The 12,595-nt window shown below is 37.6% G+C and overlaps 1 protein-coding gene across 1 annotated transcript; it reads left to right on the top strand.

The window, feature by feature from the left end:
* Window positions 1-457: 457 nt before the first annotated feature.
* On the top strand, window positions 458-11,684 carry slc39a8 (solute carrier family 39 member 8). Its single transcript, XM_041971832.1, has 8 exons — window positions 458-851; window positions 1,341-1,503; window positions 4,121-4,290; window positions 4,402-4,524; window positions 6,332-6,502; window positions 7,458-7,665; window positions 9,345-9,529; window positions 11,172-11,684. Exons 1-8 carry the CDS (start codon window positions 627-629, stop codon window positions 11,316-11,318), a joined length of 1,392 nt encoding a protein of 463 aa, XP_041827766.1. The 5' UTR covers window positions 458-626; the 3' UTR covers window positions 11,319-11,684.
* Window positions 11,685-12,595: the final 911 nt, after the last annotated feature.

Here is a 12,595-nt window from a genome sequence, read left to right as displayed (position 1 = left end):
CCGCCGCAATCTGGTCTGGCAGCAAACTGCTCCTGGTTAAACTAAGATGGGTTAAAATGCAGATAAAATAAAATAATAAATTGACAATCTGCCACCACTAGGTGGCGACATAACCCTCCAACTTCTAGATCTATGTTTACGTTTTTATTTTTGTTTGCCTCTTTTCTTCCAGCTGTTTTATACTTTAACTAACGGAAACACATCTGCACACTAACACTCCTCCACATCCCCCCTCCCCTCTCCTGGTGGGTGGTGTGTTTGTATGAGAGCACGTTGCATTCAAACTGAGAAAGTCATTCATCGAGGAAAGCGTAGGAACGGACTACACACACGCGGTCGGTGACCCTCATTTTTTTAGGCTTCAAAGCTGATCTTTGAACCGCATCTACCTCAGACAGTCCTGAAAGATCAGGCAGAGCAGCTCAGAAGCCGGAGAAGAGGAGTTTAGCAAAAAAAATAGCAAAATTTAAAGATTTAAACCGGATTTCTTCTCATGACATGGCTCTGATTCTGTGCTGCCTCCAAACTCCGCGGATATCTTGATTTCAGTGGTTGAGTTTTTAAAAAATGATCCAAGTGCAGAAGACGCAGATTTAAGTTTTAAAAGAAATTCTAACACGGTCGAAATGCTTAACCTAAGATGGGTTTCTGCGTGCGTTTTGGCTTTCATCTGTGCGTCCCAGAGTGTTAAAGTTAGTAATCAGGATGGACAGACTTTTTTGGAGGATATTTTACACTATTTTGGTGAGAATAATTCAATTACCACAGTGCATTTGCAAGATTTACTGCTTTTAATCTCATCCAGAAGGTCGAATTTAATAAGTGAAGAAAATCCACTGGAAAACAAAGAGGTATGTGCATTTTATACTAGTATTCTTTTCCTTTTTTCTTTCTTTTTTTAACTTTTGAACTTATTATTGATCATTTATATTGTATTAAATCATGATATTATCATTATATGCAGCTTATAAGCGTTGGAAATGATATTTTCCCCAGTTTTTATCACAATTTTTTTTTTTTTACTTTTTTTGGACATCATGTTCTAATAATATTTATATAATACATATTAATAATTTGTACTGTATTAATCCCGATTAGAAAATTCAACTATAATACAGCAAGCTGTCTTTTAGTAAGTCATATAATGATGTGAATACCTGAAAATAATTTTTTTTTTTGTTTGCTTTTAACTCTTGCCATTTTTTCCTTCCTTATCACTAAGAAGTAAACTTTGTTATGACATGTTCCGTTTCTGAACTGATACAAGAACAAGGAATAACAGCAGAGAGAGTATGAAAGGGAAAATAAAAAGATGTCTAATAGCATCTCCTGCCCCTCAGTGTCCCTCTGCAGAGCAGATTTTGTTCCACTATGAGTTGAGTAATGTCACTGAGCTGACCGTGGGACATCTGGGGAGGATCTGCCCCGCTGTGTTGACCCAGGTTTTGCTGCCCTCCTGCCCCTACACCACCCCCTTGAATCTGCCGCCTCTCGACTACTCTGGTAAGTTGCTTCATCCCATTGCTGGTTTATTTGTCAAGACTTGCAGCACAGATAATTAACAGATCACAGCGGGCTTGTTGCATTGAATTATACCTGTAACAACACTTTCATCTACAATAGCTCAAATTTTTGGAGACGTTTGGACTTTTTATGGAAGTTTTTTGTTTGTCTGTATTAATTAAAAGAAGATTATGCTCCAAAATATTAAATACTGCAGCCATCAATGAATAGATCCATCACGAATTTAACTCATTTTTAGCTTTGTAATCACATCAGAGATCTTTCAAGGGCTACAACACATGATCAATAATTAAACTTGTGAACTAACTGAAATTATCCGATGATATAATCCCTCTTCTCTTTTTATCTCCGTTATCTCTCATATTTTGATGCATGTGCTTAGTAAGAATATCTTTCTCACATGGTAATATTCCCTATGAGATGCATGTTTCAGAACAGATAGGAAAAAATAGGAAATTAATGTTTTATTCAGATAAAGATGCAATGTAATGTTGACACATTTGTCTTTGAGACACACAGATGACACCCCAGTGAACTCTGCTCTATAAACACACATTAGCAAATCATATAATCATTAGGAAGAAGGTCAAGTCTAAATGTCATCATGATCTCATCACCATGACAAGCTGGAGTAAAAAAACACCGAATGATTTAATTAATGCACCTTTGTTCAGCATGTCAACCCCTTCTGTAGTCCACTCATTTCATCCTGTTATGATTGCCGCTGTTGCAACACATGTAGTCACACATCGCATATGACATTGTGTAATTACTGATTTAACTGAGACAAACTGCAGAAGTAGTATATAAAAAACTAAGGAAAGTCCAGGTTTCAGTGGTTTTTAGAGCCACTTTTAGCAACAGTTAAATGAAATAAAATGAAAATGAAAAATACTGTATTAATCATGGAGGGAAATGGCACACGTACTGATTGAAATAGCTTGAAGTAATCAATTTCTGTGTGATGTTATCAGTGTCTCACAGTGTTTAGAGAACTTTTGAACTTTTGCTTCATTACTTACCTGACCCAAGATCCCAACACGGTATTTTAATCAGGTAGAGGTCTGGACTTTGGATGGGCTGTTCTTTCTAATTCTTCTTCTTCTTCTTTCTTTTTTTTTTTTTTGTTATTTTGTTCCAAACACTCATCAGCCATTTTCTGCTGTGTCTGGGATCATTATTCTGCTGTATGACCCAGTATCAGTCAGTATTTAGCAGTCAGAAGCATGGCAGCACATTCGGATTACGTAGGAGTTCACTAAGTGTTTTTTCATTTCATAAAGTATGGTGTTTTGCAAACATCTCCTCTTTCATCTTATCTGTCCAAATTACATTGTGCTAGAAATTTGATGACTTATTTAAAGTCTAAATCTGCAATCCTAAGTTTTTGTTGTTGTTTTTTTGTGTAAGGGATTTTCTCCTGCAGCCTTTCCAAACAAGCCATATCTGTTTAGTCTTATTAAAATTCTGTTGTCATAAACCTTAACATTTAACCAAACCCTGTAGGGGTTTTATTTCTATTTCTTTTCTCGTGAAGAATTTGCTGGAACATCTGCCCCTAAAAAGTTTGGTAACCATCTTCGGTGCTTAAAAAGTTGTGTGTAATCTTTCTCACTGAATTATGGACTCCATATATTTCCAAATTTTTATAACCCTTCCAAGATTGATGGGCAGTAATAATCTTTAATCTGTTTTTCCTCCTTAACAAAATGTTAAAACAAACCTGAATGCTGCAGAGCAACAAACTGACAAAACTTACAGGTGTTTACCCTAATGATAATCAATCAATGAAGTCAATTTATTTAAATAAGATCTTCTGGCTGCTACTTACCCTTTTAATTCGTATGGAAGCAGTAGAGGTATCCTTAGTTTCTGTTGAATACATCACCACAGTGTAAAAAGTCTTTTTTTTATGTCCCAAAAACATTAAACTTGTGTAGAGAGTATTTTTACTATTTCACATTACTGTAGCTGAATTAAATAAATGACCAGAGCACAGAACAGGAAGTCCTGACCTGGATATTCATTATCTGGTTTGCTGCACTAGAAGCCTTTGAATGTTTTTAGGTACAACCAGAACCTAAGTCAGCAGAGTAGACAGTTCTCTAGATAAGTAGAAACATATAACAGTTTGTTTGTAATTGTCCATAAACCATTCTGTACAAATTATCTCCACAGTTCCTTCGTGGCAAATCTGAAACAGCAGTATTTAAACCAACTTTCAGATTGTGCACAACTAAAAATAATAATAAAAAAAATGTTTTAATCCATAGTAAAAGGGGTGGGAGTATAAATTTTCTAAACCCAGATTGTCTTCATGTAATCTCTCTTCGTCTCGGAGTATTTCCCATTTCTATTGGAGTCAGGTGACTCCTGTAGCGTACCCAGATGCTCCACACTGTTCGGATCTGCCCTCCACCCTTCCCGCTGACACAGTTATACAACAAACTGTGACTGTTTTTCATCGGCTTGACCAGAAATTCTCCTCTCCTAATAAACAGCAACGTGTCTTTTGTTTAAAAAAAAAAAAAACTCAGGAGATTAAAGTTTACCTTTTTAATGTTAACTCTGAGTAAATCTGTCTGTGTCCTTACAGTGTGGGGTTATGGCTTTCTGGCTGTTACTATCATCAATCTGGCGTCTCTGCTTGGGCTCCTGCTGATCTCCTTCACCAAGAAGTCTTACTTCCCCAAAGTGCTGACCTACTTCATTGGCCTGGCCATCGGGACGCTCTTCTCCAACGCTGTACTGCAGCTCATACCAGAGGTTGGTAAAACAAAGCCTGATGTTTTAATGGCCCATAAACTCAAATAAATGTACATGTTTGTGACATGAGGTGTTTTATGGATTGTTAAATTTCTCCTGTTTTACCCACAGGCCCTGGGGTTTGATCCCAAAGCTGATAACTATGTGGCGAATGCAGTTGGGATATTTGGAGGATTTTACCTGCTATTCTTTGTGGAAAAGATACTGAAGATATCTCTCCGCATGGACCACGAGGTGAGCCAAGAGTCCCGGGAGTAGGTTTATTAAGAAGCAAGCACTCTTTTATTGCACAGAGATATAGTTTATTGTTATGACTTGTTTGATTTTGATTAACTGGCCTGTTTGACACGTGAAAGATGTTGTGGATTGTGGACTGCCTTCTAGACACTGGCTCCTAAATATATTTGGCTCCCATTCAGATAATGTCCACTTCTATCATTAATTCAATCAAATTTGATACCATTTTTTGTGAAGCCTTTATAATGTCATCCACATGATTTATTCACTCCGATCAATTAGTTTTTTTTTTTTTGTTTTGTTTTGTTTTGTTTTTATTAATTCCATAATCAAATAAATTATAGGTTTAGAATAAATATTAATCTTATTAGAATAGAAGTGCTGTTCTCAAACTCATGTAATTTAGAGTCACTTCTGACCCCAAAAAGACCAAACTGGTCATGGCCAAATGCTTAAAGGTTGATACAAGGTAGCTGGATCTGACTGACCAAACTGGGATTCTGCCAACATACGTTGTTCTATTTTCACTTTATTTTGGGTCATTTTGAGCTTTCCATGCATTGGCATGTATTCAGTTTACAGTTCCTGTACGTTGTCAAAGAAATATTGTGGCAGCGCATATTAAAGGCAAATCTCTTTAAAGTCCTCCCAAAATAGGCGGTCATATTGTTTTTCACCTCATTGTTTCACTTGGAGGTCTGTGTGTTTCGCATCACCATGCTAGCACCGTTGATGTGTTTTAGCATGCTGATATTAGCATTGCTGTGTTAGCCTCACAGAGCTAACAGCACGACTAAAGATTTTCATTCATTAATGCACATTTAGAGTTGGGTTTTCCATAAAGACTGCATATAAGATGCGGACCACCAACACTGCTTTGTGCTGATCTGAAAACCTTAAATTTGGCTTTTAGCTGTTTTCGTATCATTCATGATTGAGCCAAATGTGACCAAATTTGACTTGACTTGGTATTTATTTAGATAAATTTTCAGTAGAGATGCGCAGCTAGCACTGATGGTGGTTTCACAATTTGAAACTGAAGCCTCATTTCTACATCCATCTTTTATATGAAGTCTGTAGTTAGCTTCCCAAGAGTCACACAGACTTGACTGCATTTTTTAAATATTGTAGCTGTTCTGGCAGTGAAAATGTCTTTTTTTCAGTCATTTGACAGCATATGTCTTCTTTGCATGACCCCAAGCAGAGCCATAGAAAACTTCCTCAGTCTATTTCATACCAGTCAGTCAGCTGTGGTGGTTAATGTGTCATTAGCCCACAACAGCAATCAGTCGTGCGCTCAATTATGTTTCATCTCATCACGTGTTCATTCTTAAGATAAGCTTGTGAAAATAGTGAGTCTTTGGTGCATCTAACCCTAACCCCAACCTTTTATGATAGAGATTTGCTATTAATGACCTTTCACTATCAGACACACCTGATGGAATTTTATCATTGAAATTAGGGTGTGTGTGTGTGATATGCACAGTGGAAACTGGAGCAATGAATCATACATCAAGGTTATTTTGTGATTGCTTTGTTTTGGTTCCATGTTTCATAATAACCAAAATAGTTCTTTTTTAAATAGCTTTGTTGACAGATAAACAGGTCATAGCTTATACCAAAATTGGTGTTTTAACCAGATTTTGACATTTTGTCAGCTGTTATCAATTTCCCAGGATAGACTGTCAATGTTTAATGGTCACTTTTTTTGTTATTGGTTATTTGAAGGTATCTTAGGAAAGGATCTTTACCTTGGAAATGTAACTTCACCTGTCTTATCTAATGCCTTGGTATGTCATTTCAGCATGGCCACAGCCACTTCACTCCTGCAGATCCACCTCAAGAAAACACTCTCCAAAATGGAGACATACAAGAAATAAAGGACTCCATAGTTTTGACAAACATCTCCACTGTCGCTGCTGATAAGAGCAACCCAAACTCTGAGCCCACACAGACAAATATGACCCTGTCTCAGGTACAATTTTTGCCTTGAAGTCCTCTGTAACGTTATATTTGAAATTACCTGAATTAGCCCATAGGGTAAGCAGGAAACACAGTTTACACGTGTCATTTGTTGAGCCGTTATTACTGATAAGCCCTGATTAGACATCCTGTTAATCGCTAACAATGTTTTATGGAGGAATGTGCTTTTGAAAAATACTGCATAGACATACCAGCTAGAGGTCTAGCAGTGAAATTAAGCCACTGGCCTCCATTCCCTCCCATCACGGTAAATGCTGAGATTGTCTGACTTGGACACAAAGCCTCCTTGTTCGCCTGTCACTTGTAAAGCCTCGGCTCTTTTTCTCTGCAGAATAACTCAAACCAAATGCCAAAGGCTCTGTTTGTGTCCCTCTGTTCTTGAATTTCCGTTTGTACAACGTCCAAACCATTATATTTGTAATTGAAGAGCTCTATTGCAAATGGCAGTTTTCCTGCTTTTAAATAATCAGTACCCTATCTTGATTGAAGCTCTTTGATGCATCTTCAGTTTCAGCTTTGTAACAACCTGGGTTGTTTTCTATTGGTCACTATTTTAGTCCAAATATTGCATAGATTGTTGTTAAATGTTCAGCAAACATTTAGTTATTTTAAAGGATGACCCCTTCTCATAACGCCACCATTGATAACCACTAAATCTAGTGCAGGAGATTCATGTTTAAGTTGTATTTCTCAGCTTCAGTAGGGTTTTTTCATGTGATGATCAGCAGTTGATAATGTCCTTTGGCACTATCACCAATGACATTTAGTGATAAGAAACTATCAGTGACCCGATTCTTTGAGGACAAAGTCCAACCTTGTCATGTCTTTTGTGGATAATCTGAACTTTACCTCGTTATCTTTTTCACTAAATCTATATGTTTGCACATGCTTCTTTGACATGGTAAAAACAATAGCACCAGCCTCTAATCTTTTTGTCACTGTTCCAGGATGCCCAGGTGTCCGGAGTTATGTGCCACTGGCTGCGTGGGAAACACATCACCAGCATCAGGACGGTGGCATGGATGATAACTCTGAGCGACGCCCTGCACAACTTCATCGATGGTTTGGCCATCGGTGCTTCGTTCACTGTGTCCGTAATGACGGGGTTCAGTACGTCGACTGCCATTGTGTGTGAGGAGTTTCCCCATGAGCTGGGTGAGTAATAAAAGCCCCTAAAATGAAGTAAGAGTGTTATCACAAACAGCATTTAGATGCTTTAGAGCTTGCTGGAAAGCTTTTATGTCACAGTAATATAAGCAACAACATGTTCCACTATTTTATCTCTCATCCCTTGTTTCACACATCTTTATGTTCGACTTTGCTTGTTGTGTCTTTCTAACCATGATGCACTGAGCCATATAGTCTGACAAGAGCAAATAAAACATGCTAACAGCTTGAAGACAGCAATTTGATTGGAAAAGACTTGATGCAAATAGAAAGAGTTGACTTGTTAGCATGCTAATTATGTGATGCTAATTGCAAGTGCCAATATTCTTTTTACTTTGCTGTTATAGACCATTTTAACAGTGTCCTTTATTATTTATGAGCTATATTTATTCATAAATCCTTATATATTCAATGTAAGGCAGTTATAGTTGTAGTCAGTAGATGCCATATAATGAATATATTAGGAATGAACCGATACCAATACCAGTATCGGGTATCGGCCCTATCCTATGTGCAGAACCCGATACTAATAATATTTTTTTACACAATATAACACATGAACAACAAAGTTATTTACTCATGCCAAATTATCTCAGCGAGAGAAGCTGATTTTGGGCATGCGGGTACTTTGTTGCAGCAATGAACTGAATCCACCAAAAACAACTTTATCCTCCTTATTTATGAAGATTCTCGCAGTTTTCCAGCCATACATTTTGAGGATGCCCTACGACGACCCATTTCATATATCACACAATTAACCACACCAGACATTCTGGTCCACACTCTTACCAGTGAACAGTATTGGGATTTCTTAGTCCTCATATTGGTACTTGAATTTAACAAGTACTCAGAGGTAAGGATTTGTACTTGGTTTTAAAAAATGTGCTATCAGCGCATCCCTAGAATATGTACTTGTATGAATATATTAAGAAAGGGGTGCTTTTTTATAGTAACATATTAATGATGAATCGATAAATCAGTGCATGTATATTATGTACAGAAAAGGCACAACTTGCTCTGTGGATGGCTCTGGTCGCCCCTGTCTGGGTGATGATGGTCCAACACAAAGCTCCAAACACAGCAACTGAAATTAATGAGTATTATTTAAATTTAAAAGAAAAAAAAAATCTTCAAGCAGCAACCCAAACATGACTAAAATTTAAATGAAGAGACGATTACCTGCTGGCAAAATGATCTGAAAAATAATCTAACATTGAATTTACATGTTTTTCCCCCCATTTAGACAATTAGAACAAAGTGCTACAAAGTGTTGTCTTAACCAATATCTAATGTTTGTTGAGTGAAACTTAGTTAATATACCTCTGATTTCAGTTAGAATGTTCAGCTGTGGTGTTGACTGCTTGGTTTGTTCTTAATATGGACATTTTTAGCAAGTTTAAAAATGTGTGTGTGGTCTTTAAAAGTCTTTAAACTTTATAAACACCTTTTGATAAACTTCAAAATAATGTTGTCTCACAAACATTCTCATCTCTCTGGACATTTTGTTAGGAATAATACAAGATTCTCTGTTTAAATACATGTTAAAAGAAACTTTCAATTATAATGCAAATTTCCTTTGAAAACCAAGACAGAAAAAGCAGGACAATGCTCCTTTCATTCAGATTTTTTTCTCTGCTTGTGTTGATGCAGTCTTTTTCCCTCTGCAGGTGACTTTGTTATCCTGCTGAATGCTGGAATGAGCGTTCCCCAAGCCATCTTCTTCAACCTGCTGTCAGCAATGTCATGTTACTTCGGCCTTGTGTTCGGCATCCTGCTTGGAAGCAACTTTGCCCCCAACGTAATCTTTGCCATCGCAGGAGGAATGTTTCTGTACATTGCGCTGGCAGACATGGTGAGCTGACTGTCTGCATGTGTCTGAAATGTTTTCTTTTTTTTGTTTAACACTCTGTACATCCCTCCAAATGCTTAAAGGTCCCATATTATACACTTTATTCCCAATCTGAAACCATTCATTAATATCTAAATGAAATATTTCCGCCATGGTATGGACAAATCGACCCTCAGTTTGAGTGCAGCGGCTTCTCTTCACCTCCCTCTTTTTAGCAGCTTCAGAAATGTGCCGTTTATGGTGGGCGGAACCCTGGTGGAGCAGCTCAGCTGTTGGCTCCGCCCATCGCATCGCCCGTCATGAGGTGATTGACAGGTTAGGCCTTAGCGGTTACTAGACGCTGATTACAGCGTAGTGAAGGATAAACAAACGCCGGAACACCGGAACCCATTCCTGAAGAAGTTCGAGCAAGAAGACTAACAGTACTGCTCTTACCTCTCCAGCTGTGTCACGGACAGTTGGTATTGAACCTGGCTTCAGCTTCAAACGGTTGGCGAAGCCTGCTTTCCATGCACCCATGTTGTGGAAACAGTCCTCTTTGAAATGCTGGCCACAGACATGCAAAACCTTTGGAAGTTTTCCGGGTACATTTCCTCCAAAAATAAAATTAATCCACTCAGTCCTCGTGGGTTCAGTGGATGGAAGTAAAAAAACGTTTTCGTGTTCATTTATGCAGCCACAAACAGAACAGTGCTTCTGTCGCTTAGCCATGTCCGCTAACGAGGGTTGCCGAAGAGGGAAAAACACTGGGCGCTAGGTGATTTTTAGAGGGCGGGCTTTGAGAGCCGGTAGACGGGTCCATCGCTCTGTGGGGAGTGGTTATTGTCCCTTATGACGTCTTAACGTACACGCTTTCAAACAAGCTCATTTCAGCGCTTACTTCCCTAGAGGTGGAGCAGGGGGGAGAGAGAGCGCCTGAAAGAGTTTCACACTTACGGGTCTCCTACACATGCGGGGGGACCAGTATGACTGTTCCAAAACCATTAAAAAGTGAATTTTGCATAATATGGGACCTTTAAGGCAAGGCTTTTAAGGAAACTGTGCAGATCTATACTTTTATGGTTTTACTGCTTCATTCAGCTGTAACTGTGTGTTTTTTTCTAATAATCAACTTCTAAAGTTATACTTCATCTACAACAATGGTGATTATCAAGAACTTGCAGAGCAAAAAGTTAATATGCTTTTAAATTTTATATATATTTAAAAATGACTGCACACATTATAAAACAACAAATATTCAGCTTTCTGTGCTGCCCCCTAGTGGTAAAATGTCAGGAATGCAAGAAGGTCAGATAAAGATTTATATTAGAAGTAGCTTCATTATAGATAATGCCGTTTTACAAAATGTCAGTGCTTTTAGAAAGAAAAGAGAGATAATAATAAAAATGTAATGTTCATTTTAATATCCGGCATTATAAAAATAAATATTCAATCAAATAAACCTAATTTTATCAAGTTTGAGTTCATGTAAAATAATTGTCAGTAGCATCAGTTCCTGCTTGATTTGGGTCTTTTTTATAGGATTTATTCACAATAATAAATAACATTTGTTAATAAGACATATTTTAGACTCTGATCAAGCCAATCTGTAGTTATCACACAGATATAATAATAAAATAATAACAGTTGCAATTCCTTATTTCAGTTTCCAGAAATGGACAGCATAGCACGGGAACAAAGACAAACTTCCAGCAAGATCATCTTCTTTCTGATCCAGAATGCAGGTTTGCTCACCGGGTTCACCATCATCCTCCTCATCACCATGTTTGCAGGGGACATTAACCTGGGCTAGAAGAGACCGAGACCCAAACTTGAAAAAAATAAGCTGCCTTCATTTCTGCTCTGACACCAGGGGCAGGAAAGTAAATGTAAAGTGAATGTTTTGTACAAACAAAACTGAATTTTAAAGGGGAAAATAAATGTATGCTTTTATACCTTTGGACTATGAATTTAGTAAAATGTTTACTTCATAAAGAGGGAAAATCTTTACAATCATCATATGCAAAATCTAATGACATTTGTTAAAAGGAGATAAGTGATTTTTTTTTCAATCTTCATGTATAGTGAAATATTTTACATTTACCTCAATGATGCTGTGGGAGAGTTTACAGTACACTGGCTACTTAAATTACCAAACAAAATAAAAAAACTTGAAAATAAAATCTGCATCCCTTATTGAGAATTGTCTTCTTGTGTTTTGTCTTCAAAATGATACCATGCCTATAACACTTTGGGTTTCTTTGTGAAACTTTAATAAACACGCTACATTTTCGAGCCAGAGCCAGATGCCGAATACGATGGTGAACATCAGGACGAACCACCACAACAAAGTCTGGACTGTAAGAAAGAACGTTCCTGTTTGGGAAGTTTGCTCTTACCTGCAGTTGTTGTTCATGTTGTCCTCACTGTAAGCATCTTTGTGTGTACTCCCATGTTAACAGATGCAGATGTGGGAAGTGAGGTAATGTACCAGCTGAGGCAGAAAACATCTGCTCCCATGCCTCCATGTCTGGCTGCATTCAGTCTACATCCACTACAGTTTGTTTTAAACATCCCATGATACGCCCTTTTGAATATTTGTTGTTTTATAATGTGTGCAGTCATTTTTAAATATATATAAAATTTAAAAGCATATTAACTTTTTGCTCTGCAAGTTCTTGATAATCACCATTGTGGGTAAGCCATATACAGAAAGAGCCAGTGTAGTTTCCATCTGCTCAGGAGACTGAAGTCCCTGTGTGTGCATGGAGCTCTACTTTGGATATTTTGGAACACTATAGTGACCCCTGCACTTCTCTATGCGATCACATGCAGGGAAGGAAGCAGGACAGACAGACACAGGAAAAGACCTAGCAATCTAGTTAAAAGAACTGGATCTGTCCTGGGCTGGTCACTGGACTAAGATGTACTATTATTCAGCAGTTGTTTTATAGTATTACAGAATTTTTCATATATCTATTACGTGATACATCCTGGATCATCAATCAAATAACCAGTAGTGATTTTAGAAGGGGGACCTGGACTTTGGCCATTTCTGATTTGTAGCTTATCAAGCTTATTAACATAAGA

Source organism: Melanotaenia boesemani, chromosome 20, assembly GCF_017639745.1.
Source record: "Melanotaenia boesemani isolate fMelBoe1 chromosome 20, fMelBoe1.pri, whole genome shotgun sequence".
NCBI classification, from domain to species: Eukaryota; Metazoa; Chordata; class Actinopteri; order Atheriniformes; family Melanotaeniidae; genus Melanotaenia; species Melanotaenia boesemani.
The sequence above is the reverse complement of the archived record's forward strand: the minus strand, read 5'-3'. Positions and strand labels throughout refer to the sequence as shown.